The sequence below is a fragment of the Mus musculus genome, chromosome 1 (assembly GCF_000001635.26).
Source record: "Mus musculus strain C57BL/6J chromosome 1, GRCm38.p6 C57BL/6J".
Lineage (NCBI taxonomy): Eukaryota > Metazoa > Chordata > Mammalia > Rodentia > Muridae > Mus > Mus musculus.
Window position 1 is genome coordinate 168186644 of NC_000067.6, and position 21740 is coordinate 168208383.

Consider the following 21740-nt stretch of genomic DNA (forward strand, 5'->3'; position numbering starts at 1 on the left):
AGTTTAGACTTTGGCCTGAACTTCCTTCCATTACTAAAGCACTTTGTTTTTGAAACGCCCCCTTCCTCCCAACTATGGGAGAAGCAGTATGAATTGCAGCTCCCATTCTTGCGCTTGTATAGTCAACCTAGACTTCGATATATGAGTTGTAGCCCCCTCAGATCATGTCTGTAGTCACAGGCGCAAAGCCTAAACAATAAAGCCAATGCAATATCTGCATCTTGTTCTGTGGGCATCAGAACCAAGAACCTACACAATAGCTGTCCTCATGTTATCAGACTTCCTAAGCTCCTTGACCCCAAAGTGCTGAGTCTGAAGCCTGGGTACTTTATTTCTCGCCCATTCTCAGATAGCATGAACTACTAGTCACACATACTATGTATGTATGCCTGGCTGAGGGTCTATTGGTAATCATTACCCAAACTGGGCCACAGGAGAAATTCCCAAAGAGCTACCCTGATGCCAAGGATCATGGCATCCATGGAAGCATGCAGATGTGGAGTGTGCCATCTACAAGATGTACACTGCAATTGACACAGATGATTTTTAAAAATATATGTGCAAAGATAAATTGTAAATATGTCTGACTGTGTAATATACACAGGGATAAATATGCGCATACAAATGCATTTCGTGTACAAATGCATTTGTATCAGAGCAGTAATTGCAGAAATCGTCCCCCGCGCTCTTAGCTGTGCTGTTTCAGCATTTCATGGTCTCTGTGCAGCCATGTCGTGGCTTCTGACTGTCTGCTGAGAATCTTGACGCAGTGATGGAGTGGATGGAAGAGAGCTGGTGCTCCTAGTACCACAATAAAGTCTATACAGGCATCAAGGTGTGTTTGTGTGGTGGGGGAAGGGGGCAGTCCTTTGCCCAGCATTGAAAGTTGGAAAGAATGGAGAGCCTTTGGAGCAGGGTATACATCCCAGACAGAAAGTGAATGCGCTTTCTTAGAAGTGCTGTGGAGTCCCCAATGAACAGCTGTATATTAGCTGACTTGCTGAGACCACCCAGTCACTTTATCTGCAGGGTGCTGGGGAGTAACCAGCATACTTCAAGATGTGCCTGGCAGCTGAAAGGTTCTGAATTTGGCTAAGGAATGAAGGTGAGTGCCACCCAGATACTTGGGGTGTGCACGGAGTGACATCTGCACTCAATTAGACCGAGAAGAAGTTATGGATCACCCAGGAATCTAATGCATTTGCTTGGGCAAATACTGTGACTTGGAAATGTGTTAACATGCATTTTTGTAAGGCAAGTTCCTGAAGATAGTCTTTTCATTTCAAATGGTCTTTAGGAGTCTAAACTACTCCCGAAAAACAATACAAAAGAAACAACACCCAAATATGCAATAAACCCCAATTAACTTAAAAATAAAATGTAATAATATCTAAACAGAAAGCACGACTTCCCAGCCTTGGCAGGCTTGACACTTTCGGCTAGATAGTCTCTGCGTAGGGAGCATCTTATGATTGGTGGGATGGTTACAAGGATCTCCATTTCTATCTATCCATGTCAGTAACACCATTGAACCCGACGACAATGAAAACCATCTCCAAGATATTCCTGAATGCCTGCCGGGGTGCATACTTACAACTAGTTGAGAACTAATGACTCAACAAAGATAGGGTATGTGCTTGTCTTAAGAAACTCAAAGTATTTGAAAGTATGAGCTCATGGATTCTCACTGGATAGATAGGTTTTATGAGAAGCTACCTGGCAAATATTGCTTTAATTTCTCTAGTCTAAAAAACCAAGTTTCCCATGGGTGAGGTGACCAGCCTGACTCAGCCAGACTTCCATGTCATCTGAGGATACAGAGGAGGGCAGATCTTATTAGATATGAACGTAATCGTGATTCACTCTTGCTTCCAAGCAAGTGTCTGCCTCGTTTTGAGTCCTCAACTCATGCTTCTATAGTCTTTTTGTTTAAACACGAGAAATCGAGAGCTCATTATTTGGAGTCTCCCAGTGAGCTATAGCCAATGGTTTTTACAATTTTGTCGTTCAGTTCTCTCATTTCTCACACCCCCAACTTCATTCTTTTTATCCTTCCTCATTACTGCATCAGCTTTGTCTGCCTCTGCTGGAAGACACAATAAATGATGCTGAAAATCTCTCTATACTTAGAAAGCCCTAGCACCTAGTCCTAGGTGATTTTTATGAAGTGGGGTCTTGTGAATGGAAAGGGGGGGAAGTCTACTGAAAAAAAGCGAGCTGCTTAGGTATGGGTTGCTAATCACTCAAGTGCTATTCCCTGCACAAAAGCCAGGGGAGGGGAGAGGGCTTCTTTGCAGTGCTGCTTTTCCTGCAGTGGAAATGAGCATGTCAAGTAAGCAAAGATTCTGGGAGAATTTCCATTTTCATATTGAAAATATAAAACTGTCATGGGTGCCAGAATTCCGGACTTCAAAATCTACCCAAATACCTTTTCATATATTAACCTTTTATTTACAATCTCCTTCCATTGCCATTTCTCCTTTGAAATTACTGAGGAGATGGCACACAATGTAATAAACACTCTATGTAAAAGTTTGAGCACTTATCCTCAAATCTGCCTCGTGATTTAGGCTGTTAAAAGCTGAAGAAAATACAGAAAAGCCCATTTATAACTTTTTCCCGTTAAGACATTTATCTTTTAAAATTCCATGCTATTGCACATCGACAATAGTGTTTTCTTTGCTCTCCGTATTAGAAAGGGAACATTACAAAGGGTTCCTCAGCAAATTATTTCCAATAACTTAGGCACAACTGGAAGGCTTAGCTCAAGTTTTCCATAATAATGTACTTTGTGCTCAGAATAGTTATATGAAGTTTAAGCTACCAGAAAATTCCTTAGAAAACTGTAATCAGACTGACATTCCATAAGAGCCAACATAATTCTTAAACACAGAGTGGGGGTTAAAATGCTTACTTTTCTCTTTTTAAGGGCTTTAGGAAAGAAAAATAGTTATGGATTTAGTAATGAAGGGAGCCCACAGGGCCCTTCTAAGGACTAGTCATAAATCATCTAAGCCATCTGTGATGCAGATATAGCTGGGACAGGGAAAAAGTCATTTTGATATCTGTTTTGCATTATGATAACCTCTGCAGGACTGTTGAGTGCATTTTTGCTAATATTGACAGAATTATACTTCTTCCAAGGAGATAAGTGAGAATGTCTGCCTCGCACCGCAGTTCACCTTGTGATGCTGGGTTTGAAATCTTCAATAATCAACCAGATAGGGAATGAGGAAACTGTGGTTATTGGTCCTGTTAGCCTGGACCTTTTATCAATCATACCACAATGAGGAAGAGCAACAATGGCCAACAACAACAACAACAAAACCTTCAAAAGCATTCTCTTCAGGGCAGCCTGACCTTAATAGCTGAGTAACATAAAACTGGATCAAATTAAATAGTGTCTTATGATGCCAATGTTTACAAAGCCAAGGGCTCTCCTCATGCCTGATTCCAATTAAACAAAAGAAGGTCATGGTAGTATAGCCCAGGGACTTGGAGAACCCAATGATAACAAATTAATGCATGGAGCAGCTCACAGAAGAAAAGTGTGTGGTGCCCTAAGGTATCCAGTTACAAAGGCAGCATACGGCACAAAGAAGCCCCATCGTAAACAACCAGACTGTGAGGCCGACGTCATCATATATACTCTATAGAAACCTCAGCCATCATATATGCAACCGCATTATAAATCAATATATTTGGATTTGCTAGTATATTATTGGTATCACCGGACTTAGAAGGACACTCCACATTCCAAATAAATGTGTTTTGTCTGTTATAGAGTAGGATGACTTCCGATACTAAACATATTAAATAAGGAAACTTTTGTTTTCCCTTTCTCCCCTCCAGAAGTATGCACATGTTTTCTGCAGCAAACAGTCATAGAGGTTATACTTCATATATTACTGACTTTTTATTGGAATCATGGAGGTTCAGAAGTAACAGAACAGGGCATTTCTAAAAATGTACTTCTATGCCAGCTTAAAGTCTGAATTTAGTGTACAATGCATGTTCACGGAAAAAAATCTTAGACCCAGGGCACATGATTGAGGTTCCAGTATGAACACTAGAATTGGAAAAGTTTGGCTTAATAGCTTGTAATTTTTCCTGATAGTTTACATAAGGAAAACCAATTAAAGAAAACGATAAGGAATAATATCTCTAATCAGCTTCTAGGAAATACTGTAGCCTGGCCCTGGAGATTGGAATTTGCCAATGAGACCTTTGCTAGAAGAATATTCCTGCCCAGGAGGCACGCCAGCACATGACCCAGACACAATGGGGACAGCAAGATAAACAAGGATGAAAACATCATAGGAAAATCCAAAGGAACTGCCTACATGTTAAATTTGATCAGTGATTCTAGAGGTCTCATTAAATCCAAACAATATACCTCCATTTTAAGTTAAACATATGCATTGCAATGCAAACTTGCAGACAGCCCCACCTTAAAAAGCACACTGTCCTTTGGATATAAAAAGATAAAAAACCTGAATTGTCACTGACAACAAATGATAATTGCAGTATAAATCGATGAGTCAAAACGCATACGCATCAAAACAAAATCTCAAAGTAGGGAAAACGAATACACAAATGGAGAATAATCCCCCCAAATCAAAGAGGAAACTAACCCGCTGAGTTGGGAGTAGAGGGCGAGTTAGCTTGGCTTCCATGGGCTGACACATTGGTGGCTGTGACAGCCGTTTTGGCAGCATAAATATTGGCTTCCTCTTGAAATTTACCTATGTTCTTCTTGTACCGGATTCGCTTATTTCCAAACCAGTTTGATACCTAGAGCAGCAGGAGAGAAGAAGGGAGAATTAGCTCTTCAGCTATCAGAAGACGTGGAGAAAGAGAAGGGTCCCCGAAGGGATCGAGAGATAGGGCAGGATAGTGTGATCTCACCCTCGAGGAAGCAAAAGTAAGATCTTAAAGAGGACCAACTACCTACTGTGGGCTTGCTAAAATTCCACAAGACCACTGTGAATACGATGCCCCTGTGCAAGACTTGCTCACCAATGCTAGGATTCCCGATTTAGAACAAGTATTTTAAATCTTTAAATAAATCTACATTTATTTATGACATTTAAATAAATGTATTAAGAGAAATGCTTGTTCTTATTTATTTATTTATTTATTTATTTATTTATTTATTTATTTATTTAGAGACAGGGTTTCTCTGTGTAGCCCTGGCTGTCCTGGAACTCACTTTGTAGACCAGGCTGGCCTTGAACTCAGAAATCTGCCTGCCTCTGCCTCCCAAGTGCTGGGATTAAAGGCTGGTGCCACCACTGCCCAGTATGCTTGTTCTTTTTAAAGCAATGCTAACACTGACACTGTGCAATCAAAATGCACAGACCTTTAAAATGTCCACATAAATCTATAACAACATATGGATGCTTCCATGCATTCATTAATTCAGAATTTTAGAAGTTAAATGACCTTAATATGGACTTTTGAGTCTTAACTGTATTGTGCCGTACAAAGCTTGATCTTATGTATGAAAAAAAAGACCAAACAACTGACTCATACAGCTAATTATTACTTTGAATTCCTGCTTTTAAATGTTCAAAGCCAATGAACACGATAAACCTAATTTACTTCCTTTTGTTAATTTATTTCCTTCCTGTGGCTCACAGCAGCTGTCTTGGCTCCAGTTGGTACTTCTTCTTCATCTATACAGAGACTCTTACCAGGAAGGAGTCAGGACATACACTGACATTTACCCCAGGGGTCTTGCCTTGGGGAGGGATGTCTAAAGCACCCTATGTTCTAGCGGTGATTCTGGACAATACTGTTGTGGCTTTTATTTAGTTACACAACAAGCTATGAAAACAGAACTGGGAAGAACAAATTGACCCCACATATAACACACATCACTTATAACTCCCACTCTACCCTTCATCAACAATGGCAGATAAAGAAAATGTAAGGTTACCAAAAAAACAAAAAAACAAAAACAAAAAACAAAAAAACAAAAAAAAAACAAAAAAACAAAAAAAACAAAAAACTACACTTAGTTTTGAATGCATTCAACAAAGCTAAAACTTCAAAGGCCTCGCTATCCTTCAAAGGCCTATGTGGCTGACACAATAGCAGAAATGCCAAGCCTTTGTTACAAAAATCAAACTGTACCAGTGCAATATTAGTAAACAAGAGAGAACAAAATTCAATAATAAACTGCTTTATTTGTTGCAAATGCAGAGAAACAGAGTTAAACTGGGGGAGGAGGTGTGCCTCTGAGCTCGGTTCAGGACGACGCCACGTCTAACTGCACTTTGAAATTCAAATTTCTCTTGATCTAAGTTTCACCGTGCATATGAATCAATCATAATTATCACTGGTTATTGATTTATATGTGCAACAGGGAGGGAGGGAAAAGGTAGGTACGTGTTTCAAAAGTAACTGGAAAAAAGACAGAAAAGATGAAGGTAATTTAGGGGACCCTTCCAGGAAGAAAGGGAATGACCCAGGTCCATTTCTAGTAGCTGTATGTGGACAAACAAGAAAGGAAGATGTGGTGGGGGAGGGACTGCAGGAAGGATTTCCTGTTTAAATGAGAAGAGACTTGATTTGGGAATATGTTAGATAGGTCATGGCACTTCCTATAGTGTCTACATAGCAGTATCTTCTACCTCAGATAATACGTAGAGTTCACATTTCATTAATTAATACTCAACTGTCATAGACTAAAGGCCTAATATGAGACGGGCTCTAGGGATGCATACGGATGAAGTAGCATGAGTCAGACAACAGAGAAAGAATAATAGGTTTTTCTGGGGACTGTTTGATTTACATCTCAAACATGTTATGTTTCAAGAGCCTATGGGCAGAGCCACGGCAAAATCCAGTGGGAAGTAAGATACATGAGTTTAGTGTTCCGGGACAAAAGCCCCATCTGGATATTCAAATGGAGTTACATTTGTAGCTGTGAGTGTGTAGAACGGTGCTTTTCCGAGTTAAGCATTCACAGATGGCTCGTGAGAGCTGATTCCAGAACCTGCTTGCAAAGATTTAGATACAGAGCTGGTATAAGACACAAGAGTCCATATTTCTCATAGGTCACAGGTGACGTGCTGGTGGTATTACTGATGCTGCTGATGCTGCTTTCTGAGGACCACACTCAGAGCAGCACTCATAGGGGTGCAGGGCTCTTTGGGGAGCATGGGGAGAAGACAGTTATCAGAGGCATTTCAGATGGATTCAGGTATATGAGCCTATTTTTGTTGGGGGTCACGGGAGAAACCAAGAGCTTTTTAGCACATGTTAAAAAAAATTGTGACTGGAAAAAAAAAAAAAGGTGAGCAAGGTCCACTGGCTGGAGCATGGACTGATGAAAGCTAAGGAAAGAAAAAACAGTTGTAGGGTGGAGGGTGGAAGGGAGAGGGAGAGGGAGAGGGAGAGGGAGAGGGAGAGGGAGGAGAGGGAGAGAGGGGACTTCAAAGGACTGAATGGGGCTGGCCCAGGGGAAGAGAGGAAATGCAATAGTAGTACTAAGAAATAGAGGATGGCTGACAGCTCCCATGAGGTGAATATTAAAAAGGGTGGCTAGTGAACTTCTACCACATGAGGAAACTTAAGAAAAATAGTATACATCACTAAATATGAGAAACATAGACAGCTTTAACATGTATCTTCCAACCAGCCATGCTTGGTAAATGGTATAATAAAGACTCTCCAAAAGTAAGAGTTCTCTAGAATCCCACATTGACCCTTGCCAAAAAAATGAGCCCCCAGCCTATTAGTCTATGAATAGCATCATGCTGTTTCTCAGCAGATTTTGCCTCACAATGTGGAGCAGCTTAGCCTACCTGTTGTAATTGTTACTGTGATGGTGGTGGTGATGGGGTGTGTGTTGGGGGTCGGGGGAGGCAAGAATTGCATGGCCTTGGAATAGATAGGAAACAGATGAAAGGAGACACAGCATATAAATAATTCTTTTAATGAACAAAGTATTCAGCACTTGGCTTTCCACCATGAAGGAGGTAGAGGTTGCTAGAGCTAATGCCAGTATCGTTAGCTACAACCTGACTCCAGAAGGCTTCTTCCTCATTTCTAGATAAATTTAAAATCTGGAATTATGGACTTTGCCTTGAGTCCATGGAGTAGTTTAGAGGACGCTACCATGGGAATTTACTGAGGTGTGTGGTTCCCGACGTAAACTCACTCGTCAGATCCACCACCAGGAGCAAGGAACATCATGTCTTCCCGTTATATAGACAAGAAATCTAAACCTAGACTGAAATGGGAACAGTTCTAGAAAAACAGGAGACTGGACTAGTTGAGTCTGACTACTGAGGTTCTTTCTTTAAGCGATGTGACTGGAAAGGACCTTCAGCTAGGTCACAGAGCCACTGAAGGCCCATATGCATGCTGCCTTACCTAAGTGGGTGTTTCCAAAGACAGTCACTACTGTAAGGAAGTCTTCTTCTCAAATCCAGGGGAGTATGTAATTTTTCTTATACTTTTTTTCTAGGCTAAAGTAGGGGCTCAATACTGCTTCTTTTTTTATTTTTTATTTTTTTATTCTGCTCATGTTAAGAGATTCCATGTGCATACAACTATTGCATCATGCATCTTTCCACGTCAGTGGAGACCTGTTATAGTGAATGCATTCTGGAGGAAGGGACACTCAGTGCCATTCCAATGGAACCAGTGGCATTCTCAATTCCTTCTCCAAATCAGTTATTCCTTGTAGAGTCAGAACACTAAGAGAAAGCATTGACATCCCTTTCATTCAAGTAGTTTGGGTCACCAACTCTTATTAAAGTTCCTGGTTTTGGAGAAAAAAAAAAACTGCTACGGAATTAGAAGGAACGGCACGGAACGTGCGGGTATTATATAATAAACACTTCCATCCAGGAGGAGCCTGTCTCTCTTTGCACACTGTATTCTAAATTTTCTCTTCCTTTGGTTGTTTCCCTTGGTTGGGCTTTTAAACTCACCTGAAAACTGTCTCACAAGTACTAAGAGCTTACCTTCCTCTTTCAAGGCTCTCCCTGGTGGATCTTACAAGGCCCGAAGGCCCAAGAAAAACCTCCAAGACCCCCCTGAGGCTCCATCAGGCAAGGCCACAAGCTGGCTCTTCAAGGGTTTCTCACCTGGGAGACTGTGATGCCGCACTTCTTGGCTAACTCCTCTTTGGCTTCCTCACTGGGGTAAGGGTTGCTGAGATGGGAATAGAAATATTCATTCAGAATTTCTGTGGCTTGCTTGTTGAAATTCCGTCTCTTCCGCCTTCAGAACAAGAAAGGGAAAGAGATGAGAAAGAAGGTCAAATTAGGCAAACGGAGAGCAGGCTGGCTTCTAGAAGAAGAGACAGCTTTGAACAAAGGTTGAGTTCAAGTTAATCTGCAAAAGGGCCAAATGCCCAAACTTCTAAGCACATTTGCTCTGTAGTTCGAATGAAGGGGAGAAGAGAATTAAATACATCTGTACATTCAGGGCACCTTGGGTTTAAATCCTAGACCAGCTAGATACCAACTGGGTGGTGACTGAATGTCACCTAAGCATCAGTTTCTTCAACTGAATGTATAGAGTTCCAAGGTAGTGTACAAGGACCATGTACAAGAAGGACTCAGAAGAGTATTTAGCACCAGACAAAAGCCAAACTCAGTGGCTGCATTCCAGGCCCTTCCTACATGAGCAGGAACGAGTCGTTTATTCCACCTGTGACGTAGCTGGAGCTATTCTTATCCACACATCATTTTTTTGTTAGTTAGTTTGTTTGTTTTGTTTTTCAAGACAGGTTTCTCTGTGTACCCCTGGCTGTCCTGGAACTCAGTCTGTAGACCAGGCTGGCCTCGAACTCAGAGATCCACCTGCCTCTGCCTCCAAAGTGTTAGGATTAAGACATGCGCCATCACTCTCACCACCTCCACTGCCACTGTTACCACAGCCTGGCCCTATTCTAAGATTAAATACTGTGTTCTAAGTCACTCAGCAGGTATGGTATGGAGATAGTTCAGGTCTGCCTGGCATACAACTCAGCTTCTTGCTTCTATACAAACTGTGACACAGAGATTCTGTTAAGCCCCGAATTAAAACTAAGTTATCATTTTCTCTCTATTCTATCCCCATGCAAATGCATCCAACATTTTAAAAAGTCATCTGGGCAAGAGGTCAGGAAACTGACTGGAATTAACCCCTGACTGCCTGATCTCCCTGAACAGACAGAGAAAGGTTATTTTGCAGCAGGAGAAGCCGCTAAATGGTAAAACAAAGGCTCACAGAATTCTTCCTCATACACAGGTTGCCAAAAAGAAGACCATTTTTCTCTTCATAAAAGCATTTTTCTGCCTTTAAAAAACACAGGGGTGCTAATTGAACAAATCTCAAGTGAGAATTACTTTATTGCTTCCTCAATGCTAAGGCCTGTGGGTGGTGGGAAGGTCTCAAAGAGGCCTCTAGGCTCTGTATAGGCCTGGTTTTTTTCCTTGAAGTGGGGGAAGCCTTCCTTTTTAAATTCTCTCTAATAGCACATTTACCTGCCTTGCTTTCTGTCCAAGTTATTCCTCAAGGAAAAGAATTCCAGAACATCTCTGGTTATATCAGGATAGAAACTTCCAAATTTAGCCAACAGAAAGCACCGGTGGCCTTGCTAGACTGGAAATTTAGCTAATATTGTATTTTCAGGGTCCCTCTTGCATTAATTAACACAATAAAGTACCTGATTTTACCGGATGAACACCATCTGCCCATAGGTATCAACTACATATGTCTGGGCTACGGCAAGCTCAAGTCACTCTCCCAAACCATGCTGAGTTTCTGGGTCATCCAGCATCAGAAATTGGACAGATTGGATTTAAAAGCCCAGAGAAAAAAAGAGAGGCTTGTGTGGAAAGTTCTTGCTTAATGGAAATTCAAGGGAGATAGCCTAGTGGTCAACACACCCTCTGGGTTTGCCTTCAAAGAACCTTTTGCTGGTTTTCCTACAGATAGTTGTTTGGGGTCTGGGGAACTGGACCAGGAACCACCTCTGTCTCTAGGAGAACCCCCAGTCCTTCAGCCCATTATCTGCAATTAGCATTACAGAGTATTTTTTGGGAGTCTTCCAATTGAGCTCAAAGGAAACCTCTCTGGAATGAGCTAGTGGTGTGGGGAGGGTGCAGACAGCTGTTGCTGGCTCTCTTGGCATCCAGGATATGATCTACCCTAGGTGGTCTCATCTACTCCAACGGACTCGCTTATCACTTCGCTCAGTAGCTGTCTTAATCTGTCTCTGAAATCCCATGGTCAGGACTTTTAAAAAATGTAGTGAAAATAACGTGTGTCTGAGGGTTAAGGCTGAGAGATGAGACAACTGGACAACTGCCTTCCTTGCTTTAGCATTCCTGACTTGTAGATTAATGTTTGTGATCGCCAGCCAATTAGAGCAGTGATCACTGTGGTGTGTGTGTGTGTGTGTGTGTGTGTGTGTGTGTGTGTGTGTGTATACAATTTGTATAGTGTGTAGGCAGGCTGTCCGCATATGTCTGTGCACCATGTATATGCACTGCTAGAAGGTGTCAGACCTGTTACAGACAGTTATAAGTGTAGAAGTGGTGCTTAGACTCAGTCCTATAGAAGAGCACCAAGTTTTTAAAATTGCTTTGCTATTTCTCCCCACCAGGATCTTGGCTTTTGATGTAAGAAAACATGGATGCTCATGGACTATCACCGCATTTTAAAGACAGAAGCCTGTCTGATTTGGGCCTATGGGAGACTTCATTTCTTTCCCTTTTCTAAAAGAGCCATGATAATGAGAGGCACAGATTCCCTCTTGCTGCTTACTCATCCTCCTCTGACCATGGCCTCAAAGCAAGTCCACACGGTGCTGAACTGTCCCTTTGTTCCACTCCCGATGTCACTGCTATCTTTGAATGGTTTTAGATGAGCCAGTATGTTTCACAGTACTGCTGACTAATGGTGTCGAGTGGTGTTTCTGTGATGAGGGAATGTCCCATGTTTGTGTTAGCCAATAGAGTAGCCATACTGACTTGAGGCTACCACGCAGCTGAAATGTGGCTAGTGGAGCTAACAAACTACTTCTTAAAACATATTAGGATTCTAACAACATGCACCTTTAAACTGATGTTCCCAGCAGCCATGCTCAAGCAACCATCATGGAAGAGAGCCCAATTTAGAACAACCCAGAAACACCAGATGACTATAGAACCCACTGATTTTTTTTTCCATAAGATAGCCATGTTTCCCTTCAAACGAGAAACATTTCCAGTGAACATTCTATAAGGTGCAGACAGTCTTTCCTCCCCTGGCTGTGCTGGCTCAGTCTGAGGGACAGAGAGGTCAGCAGTGGTTCACTTCAGACTCTTCCAGTTTAGAACATCCTCATCAGAATCACTATAGAAATCTTCTTAAACCAACATGACTGCTACTCATACCACTAAGCTATAAAATGGATAATATATACTTATATATAAACATACTATAAAGTTATATAAGTTATATTTCTATATTAAAGATATTAATATTTAAATGTGTTAAATATAATATACATAATGGGTGGCCTAGGAATTACTATGAGCACTGTAGTGGGATTACAACATGAGCATTGTGTGTCAGACACAATGTTTGTTTTTCAAATTAACCTTACACGTTCTTATGTAAGGAGCCATTCCCATTTTATAGATACAAAAACTGAGTCTTTCGGAGGATAAACCACTTGTCTCCGATCACAGGGACCACTGATGCCTCAGTGAGAATTTGAATCCAGTGGAATTCCAGTGTTTGTGTATTATTTTCTCACAATCATTCCCTAAACACCTCTCTGAGGGTTCTGCTCCTTAAAAGTAGGGATTTAAAATCCCCCCTGGTACAGCTAAGGTGCCTATTGGGTCCATCCTCCTCCTGATCTCTCCAGTTCTATACACATTGTTAGACCATTGTGTCTAGAAACAACATATGTTCTTGTTAACCAAAGATCCTGGTGGCCCCCAGGTTCCTCTATCTCTTCATTTTCTCTACCACAGTGTCTGCCACAGCTGACATACGTCTGCAGCTAAAAAGAGAACTCCTTTAAGGGCAGGGCCCATGGCTCACTCATATTTGGAAATCTTGTGTCGAACACATAGCAAGCACTTGGGTAGGCAATGCTGCAAAAGGTGAAAGAGGATGGTCTGCACTGCTTATAAGATGTCTTCAGCTTCCTGGATCGCTTTCCATTTGACAGAGTTTGTAGGTAAATGTTCTAAAATATAACATGCAGTTCTATGCTGATCTGTAAGGGTGTGCCCATGAGATCATGAGCTATGAGAAGGGAGGACCCAGATCTATATATTATATTTGCTATCCTAGTAGCTAAAACACCATTTGGCTGATACCAGGAGACTAATTAGATTCATAGCTAATTCAGAATATAGGGTCAGTCTCCTTGTACTATATTTGCTTTGGTCCTGTTCTTTGGTGATTCAGAGCACCGTCCAAGAGTACACCTCTAAGCATCCGTATTACTATTGCAAACTCCAACGCTGCACTCCAAGAAAATCCTATAAGCTTTTGCTTCAAAACCACTAGATGCTTAAATTATTTTTCTTCCCTTTATTCTCTTTAAGAAGGCACAATTTGTAATGCTGAATAAACTAACCACGATGGACAACACACAGTATAAGGTGATAAAAGGAAGAATGAAATTTTAAGTTCAGTGTTGCCGCATCCTTACAAAGGTACAAAGAAATGCTGGAACCCGAGTTGGAGAAACCCAGGCCAAGAGCTCTGCTTAAAAGTATGAGGACCGGGATTCTAAGGTCCCTGACCCTGCCATATATGATACCTTCTCTCTCTCATGACTGAGATGGTGGCCACAATGGGGTTTCACCTTGCAATTAGATTAAAGTTTTAATCAGAACAAACAAACAGTCTGATTAAACAAGCAAACAAGCAGTCTGATTATGAAATGCTTCTAGAGAGGGCTTGCCTCCACAAACCAAAGCCCTGTAAGTCTCGCAGGGAATAAGAGGGCTTATTGCACCTAAAGTTCAGATGTAGTCCCTGACTCTGGATAGCTTGGCTGAAGCTTTTGCTGGGGACCCAACAGAGCTATCCCCAAACCGAAGCCGACGAAACCGCAAGGGTATAAACTCGCATGGTCTTAAGCTGCTACATGTGTGGTAATCTGCCACAGCGCACTTGAAAGCTGCTACAAGGCATGTCCCTTCACTAAGGAGTGTAACAGTCCCTTCTACACACCTATTAGATCACAAAGACTAATCCCATTACTAAATCAAGTCCTCTTTGTATTTAGTTTATCTTCCATGAAATCTTTTCTGATGAGGCCCTGCCCATCAGATGCACGGTGCAGGGTTTCGGGGAGGGGTGTACAGGATGGGATATGAATATCCACAGTGGATGCAGAATATCTCTCCCCGGGGTTGGCCTAGCTCTCTTGTCTGGTTACTTAGTTAAGTTCACTAAGCAGGGCGTTTGGGCAAGCTGTTATTTGTGAGCCAGGCTTTGCCGCACCCTGGGTGGGCATTTCGGCTGGTGTTCTGCTGGCAAGTCTAGCCATACAAAAAAAGGAGATAGCCAATGACGAGAGGCTGGCTGCTTCCGAGGGTCTGGTGTGGTGATCTGAAGGTTTCTTACCTAACTAGGAAAGAGAGCCTACCTTAGAGTGACCTAGAATCACCTAGACAGAGGCCAGAGGAAGGAACGAATGTGAACAAAACATATCTAGTGGTATCTTTTTAGAATCGGACCTTTAGCCAGGTGCAGTGGTATGGATGTGTTTATGGAAACCCATAAACACAATGGTCCTCTTCTGTTCGTTTCTCCAGTTTCTCTCTTGAGAAACAACAACAAAACAAAACCAACCAACCAAAAATACCAACCAACTGAACAACTACCACCACAAGAAAAAGTCTAGACCTGACGTTTCTTTTCGTCCCCCACCCCCCAACAACACCCCATCAAGAATCTGCCAATGTAAAAAGCAACTCTAGCTTCGTAATTAAGGGAGTTACCATGGGGATGTAAGCAACACATGCCGTACAGTGGCGGCTGCAGCCTAGAGGAAGGACCAAGACAGAAGCCACCAGTCACTCACGTTGTGTAGAATGGGCTGCCTTAAAGAAACCAAGCTGGCTGTAGGCCACCGGGCAAGAGAGACAGAGTCCTGCTGAAGGACCGACTTTTACCAATACCCATATCCCTTCACCCAGATGGGCAAGCTGTCTCACTTTCATTTAAGATTTTATTTGTATTTTTCATTATATGTATACGCTTGGGGCATATGGCTACGGTGCCTGTGTACCTGTGGAGGTCAGGGAAGGGCTTCAGTTCCCCCGAAGTTCCAGGCAGTTGCAAGCTGCTCCCTATGTTCTTACTGGGTACTGAACTCAGGTTCTCTGCCAAGACAGTTTGTGATCTTAATTGCTGAGCCATCTCTTCTGCCTTGTCTCCCTTTTAACCTTCCTTTGACTACAGGATTCTTTTGGCCTCCAGGTGTATCTTGCTGTCTGGCATTCTCATTTTGTATCTCATGCAACCCAAAAAAACATGCTGAAGAAAGGGAGGTAGGAGAAGATGCTGGGGAGTTGTAAATAGGTCCACCAACCACTAAAGACTACCACTGTGAAGAGAAAGAGAAGATGCTGGTGGAACTGAATGATGCATGACATCAGAGAGGAAAGCAATCCTGGACGAGCCATGAATCTTTCAGTCTATCCCAGAAGGAACAAAACTATATACACCATGAAATGGTATACAGACCATGACATACTAACATTTGATAATAAAAGCTTTCGGCAGAGAATATTTTCCAGAGTTGTGCAGACACAAAAGATGACTAATTCAAGATGAATTGGGGCTTACAAGGCATACCTAAACTATGAGACATATTTGTAGATCGGTTATCGAAATCTACTTCTACGGTAAAGACAAACCCTGATTAGTACTATCTCAGAGGCTGGAGAAGAGAAGCCACAGGTTCTAATCCACTGGTCCACAGAGTAGAAAAATTAAGAATTGGTTCTTAGTCTTTTGCTTTAAATTCTCATTTTTTTAAAAGGGCTATTTAAGACCTCTTTTTTTTTTTGTCAAAAAAATATTAACTTATAAGTAAGGCCATGAACATACTGAAGCCAGATAGAAAACATCAAACCAAGCCACTGGGTCTCTTATCAAGCCACTTTCTTGACTCTATGCTCAGGGAAGCATGGGTTGCTCAACTCTGAACTTCTTAAGCAGCCCGCAGTATTGTGCATGGTAATCTACTACAGAATAGTTCTTGAATTTAATGGAGTTCTCTATCTCTACGGTATGGGAAAGATCCTGGCTTTCACACAGTTAGAAGCCTTCTTGGAGGAAAACTGTCACTATGGTGTGCTAATAGAGTGGCAGTGAGTACTTCGTTATGATATGTCCCTGTAAGACAAGGAAACAGTGCGGTGTAACAATAACAACAACAACCCCCCTTCCAGGCCGCTCCCTGTCACCTATGCTGCTCACCCAGAGGAACAGCAGAAATAAACATTATCTCCTGCAACCATGGATTCTATCAGCACTACATGAAACCAACAGGCTATCCTGTCTCCTAGTCTGTGTTTCTCGGACCTTAGACCTTCACACAAGCTAGTGTATGGCACAGCATTCAATGCAGAAGAATTGAAGCTTTGGAGAGAGCCAATCCATGAACCCAGAGCCTGCTGGAGTCTCTTTAAAGGACCTGACAGCCTTTCTAGACGACAACACGTAGGACTCACCTCGCATCCAGGAACCGGGAGCGCAGGATCATGACGGCCTCGCACGTGCTCTGTTTCAGCTGCATCTGGATGGAGCTGAACTTGCGGTGGATGATGCTCACCATCCGCTCGATCTCCTTCGGAGAGATGGGCCTGGTCCGGCTTTGCTCTCGAAGGAGGTTCATCACGTGGGTGGTGAATTCATTGCATGCCTGCAGTGGTAACACGGTAAACATGGGGTGAACTGAAATATCTGGCTTGGCAAACAGAGTCCACAATATGGGGCCCGGGATGCTTTTTCTAGACGCTGGTGTAAGTGAAGAAAACTAGAAGGCTTTATGATATTTTGTCAAGTGTGATAACTAGAATAAATGATAGTGTAGAAAATCCTTTTCTCTCCAGTGACTCGAGCTCTACAGTTTGGCACTGGCTTCAAGTGCTTAACAGAAAATAAAATTCTGGATCATTTTAACATCACTCTTTTCCCTTGTGACTTTATGACATTGAAAGGGGAGCTACTTAACATCCATCCCTGCCTTTTGCCCATATGTTAAGAGCAGAGTGACTTGGGGTCAAATACATTACGAGCTTTCTCTGTCTTTCTCATTATTCCTGATATGGTAGGACTTCCAAATATTCAATTTTGAGATACATAAACAGCCAAAAGAGTTTAAGTGGAATCCAAAAATAAAAAGCTCTGTAGCTCTTCCCGGAGATTTCTCACTACTTGGCTTTGAGTTTTATCTAAAGAAGCCCTTTTGTGCCTTGTCTATAACAGAGGGTATACCCTCATAAACCTTATAAAAAAGAGCATCCAGTGTGACTTAGAGGGTTCACAAAGCACTCTTGTAGGAGCATACTATCAGCTAGTCATGGAAGTCAAAGTAGAAATCTACCATCTCTACTTCTTTCTTTTCCAGTTGGGAAAACCATGCTCCAAAGGGAAAAGGGGATTTTTCCAAAGGTATACAGGAGGCATGAAAGGGCTAAAATGAGACCCAAAAGCTTCCTATCGTTATGGGCTTGGAAATTCAAAGCCTGAACTCACTCTGTGGGAAACCACTACCCTCTCTTTCAGTTATTAATACTTAACATCTGTGGTCTAATTTCGTTAGGTGAACACTCAATACAATATCTATTCACAGATTAACTCACAACACTGCTATAAGACTGTATTAGATTTGTAATGAAAAGAGCAAGATGGTACTTTGAGAACTTCATACTTAGGACTCAAAGGACTCTGAATTTAATACAAAGAGCAGAAACTTGCTTATCATTGACATTATTGCATCGCTTTTTTTTTAATAGCATAAAGCTCTTTGTATGTGTCAACAATGCAGCAGTGATAACAGGAGCTCACAGACTATTTATTGAAGAATCCTTTGAGTTTGGATGACCAAAAGAACATCTGAACGCCACAGTGGAAACCCTGCTTTGAACCCTGCTCCTGTGAACATTGATATGAATTCTTGCATTACCAAAAGGCACATTTTATTTATCCGAGAGATTTAATTCTTCTTGAACCCTCTAACACACTAAACGGTACTCATGATCTTGTACAGAGGGACCTAAATGTAAAGAAGATCTCTTGTGTGGACCAGGAAGTGGGATGAGTGACAGGCTGCCTGGGTCCCTGCCTGTAGACTTTGGCAGTAGTGGCATTTGACGAAGGTTCTTTAATGTACTGTGTTTCTTTTCCCTTTGTAAACTGGAGATGATGACATGCTATGTAAGAAGGCACAGCAGAGATCTGCAGAATTACTATGTGTGCAATGCTAATATGGGCCGACCAATGCTTGTCTTCATTATGGCTTCATAACATACAAGATACCCTAGGGCTTGAAGAGATGGCTCCAAAGTTAACCACATTTAACGCATGCAGGATTTCTTGCAGAGGACATGGGTTTTGTTCTCCGCACCCACATAGCAGATCACAACCATCTGTAGCTCTAGCTCTAGGTGATCTGATGCATTTTTCTGGCCTCCTTGAGCAGTGCACACATGTGCTATACTTAGAAACATTCAGGCAAAACAGTTATACATAAAATAAAGTAAATAAATATAGAGGTGACTTAGAAATCCACCATACTATCCCGACCAGAGTAAACATCTGCAGACTTCATTTCAGTCTTGGTAAGACAAATATGACAATAAATGTCTCCTTTTCCACTCTGCAGGAATATGCTGAAGAAAGAGCCACAGATGGGTCTACATAGTATTCTCCATTCAGAAAAGTGTTAAAGGGGCATGGATCTGTTACAGTCTTATTCCCAAGCCAAACCTAGGCTCTGGAACTGTATCATAAAGAAGTGGAAGTGAAATCTGGCAGTGAGCTAGCAGGGATTCTGAGGCCCTCATGACATAGAGTAGAGAGGGCTAGGCTCATAGCAAGCCCACAGCCATCTTTCTGAGGGAACAAAGCAATCTGCGGGGCTGCAGCATCCCTACCTCTAGGGGACTGTCAGGGGGCAGGAGCTGCAGGCTAGGAGGGGTTGTCAAATTTACCAGCTCTCGGCTGGAAAGCCACAGTGCTTGGCTAATAATAAGGTGTTCCATTACAGTGAATCAAAATACTCACAATGTCTGGTGTTTAGTCAGGGCATTTTATTCCAGAGCCTTTTCTGCTCTGCAATGAGCAGACAGTGGAGTCCTTCCACCCACTGCTGAGGTGGAGCAAAGCAGCTGCTAAGCAGCTGGGAGAACACAAAACCGAGGTTCAAGATCTCTAAGCCTGCCTTAGATGGACAGGGCAAAATGATCCTGATTCTTCTAGGACCTGAACTGCCTCCCGCAACCCCTCAGCTCCCCGCCGTGACAGTGCTAGAAGCTTGGCTGCTTCTGTTCACTCAACTGCTCAGACTGTACCAGTAAGTTTTGTATTTGAGGATAAAACATAATAGATTCCTCAAGGTCCAATGGTCTTTGCTGTGGACAACTAAGGGAACCATGATGGAGAGCTCGAGCTGCCTTGTGGAGCAGAGCTTCTACAAAGAAGCTCCCCAGGGGTAGCTGGAAACACAGCAAACTAAAGAGAAGCCCACATCAGGGACCTCACAAGGTTCTAGATTTTGGCCGACATCTTGCACCTCAACTCATCTTCTTCCTGACTCCTTCGGACTGAAATGTGGCACCAGTCTTATTCACAAGATAAGTGGGAATCCCAGAGCTCCCTTTGCTGTGAACTGAGTTACCCTACCTCAGGTTAGCACTGGAGATTTAGCTCAGTTAATGCTCCAGTGGCATCGTTTTCAAAAGCTGACAAACTCCTCAAAGGAGTTTGTACGAATATGTTAGCTCTTCACTCCCTTAGCCACCAACATCGTCTGCTACAGAAGTGTCTTATTAATGTCATTTAATAGTAATGATGGTTTCTAGAAGTTTCTTTATTTAATAACCTTGGGATAAAATAGTAGCTTGTTCGGGTGGGTCTATTTGGAGGGCTGGGGATGAGGGATAAAGTTAGAAGTTAATTATCGTGTGGTTATCTGTTATCAATATACAAAGAACGAAACAAAGGTAGCAGAATTGACAGTGACAACTACTAACATGGAGGATGACATTTTACTTGACCGAGGTTCCCTACTTTTAACAAAGCCCCCATGAGAAACTGCTGCAGAAGAATGAGGAAGATGGATCTCTCACACACGCCAGCTAAAAGGTTAACAGTGCCATCGCCGTGCAAGCTGCTATTTATTGTAATTAACAAACTAATTTTAGTAAATTATTAAGCATCCAGAATGCGATAAGCAGAGTTCACTTCTTACCCCCAAAACTGTCCACATAAATAAGGAGATGTGACGCTTTACTCCCCAAATCTAATAAATACACGAGACAAGTCAGCCACTGCTACATTTGCATAATCTGCTCTGTACTCGTGGGGTTTCTCCTAAGTTCTTCATGTCCAACATCTTTATGATTTAGGATAGGCAGGAATCTATGAGAAATTTCTAGAGAGAGCACTTTTATCACTAGGTTGATGTCAGTAGCCCAACCCAAAGAGATAAGAGGGCATGCTTCTTAGTCAGTGTTGACCCGTGTCCCCACCTTACATTTACTAAATGGAGGCAGGCCTTGTTTCAACAAGACTGCTTGGCCTAAGGGTCACAACAGGACTCTATGTCAACCTCTATTCCTCACTGGATGTGCGACCTCAGCATCCTGGTCCAGACTTTTGCACTAGTGAGTATGTTACTGAAATAGGCTACTACTGCCTGAGAGGTCAAATTTTCCATGGAGATGGGAGAGGGAGAGGAAGAAGGGAGCTTCAATGGAGAAATCAGTTCTGTCCTATCTACATCTCAAACTAACAATGAAGCCATCTTTCAGCACCTCCAAGCCCAGCATGCACTTCAGTTGCATGATTCGAGAAAGCTGCATTGATTCTAAGGTTCTTTCATGGTTTGCTTAGCTGGCATGAATGACCCGAGATGTCAGGTCTAGGCAGGTTGCTGGGAGGAGGCCATGCTTCCTGGAGAAGGTGAAGTGAGAGTATTGCAGAGGGGATAAACCAAGAGGCCACCCAGACATCTTTATAAGAAAAGTCTGTCCACGCATCGTCTACAGTCGCCCCGCTGAGTTAGAACTGAGTCCTGGTTTGGATTATCCAGGTGGGGAAAACACCATTAGTAGGCAGGCCAACTTATCCCAGACTCTCCTGAGACACATCTCCAGAAGCCAAGAGTGTGTCAGGGACACGTGTTCTTTTCCAAGAACATACAGGGTAATGTCCTCACAGTTCTTAACATGTTGACATTGTTTTCCTTCCTTCAGTTCCCACTATACCTTGTCTGACGGTTGGATTTCACTGTGCCTAACTTAAGGAGGCACAGCATTTCCTCCTGTGTAAGCGAGTGGATTCTGTGGGTATCCATTCCAAAGGTGGACAGGAGTACAACCATGAAACTTTCTCCACTTTAAATTTTAAAATGCCCATTTCTATTTTAAAATTTAAATTTTCTATTACATTCACATTTGCCGGCTACCTAGGCAGTCATAAGTAGACTGCTTTTTTTTTCCTCCCTTTTCTTTTTTGGCCCACAAAAAATAGTAAAAGAAAAT

At 42.3% G+C, this 21740-nt stretch overlaps 1 protein-coding gene across 6 annotated transcripts in view; it reads right to left on the reverse strand.

Annotated features, from left to right (window-relative positions):
- The window catches only part of Pbx1 (pre B cell leukemia homeobox 1), a 313002-nt gene that overhangs the window by 67280 nt on the left and 223982 nt on the right, over positions 1 to 21740 (reverse strand). For 5 of the 6 annotated variants that reach the window (NM_008783.3, XM_006496700.3, NM_001291508.1 and 2 more), the window contains exons 4-6: positions 16704 to 16894; positions 9105 to 9240; positions 4635 to 4794 (exon numbers count right to left, since the gene is read on the reverse strand). In NM_008783.3, the coding sequence (NP_032809.1) occupies positions 4635 to 4794; positions 9105 to 9240; positions 16704 to 16894 (487 nt within the window). The remainder of the gene's footprint in view (positions 1 to 4634; positions 4795 to 9104; positions 9241 to 16703; positions 16895 to 21740) is intronic. The other variant, NM_001291509.1, reaches the window with a different exon arrangement.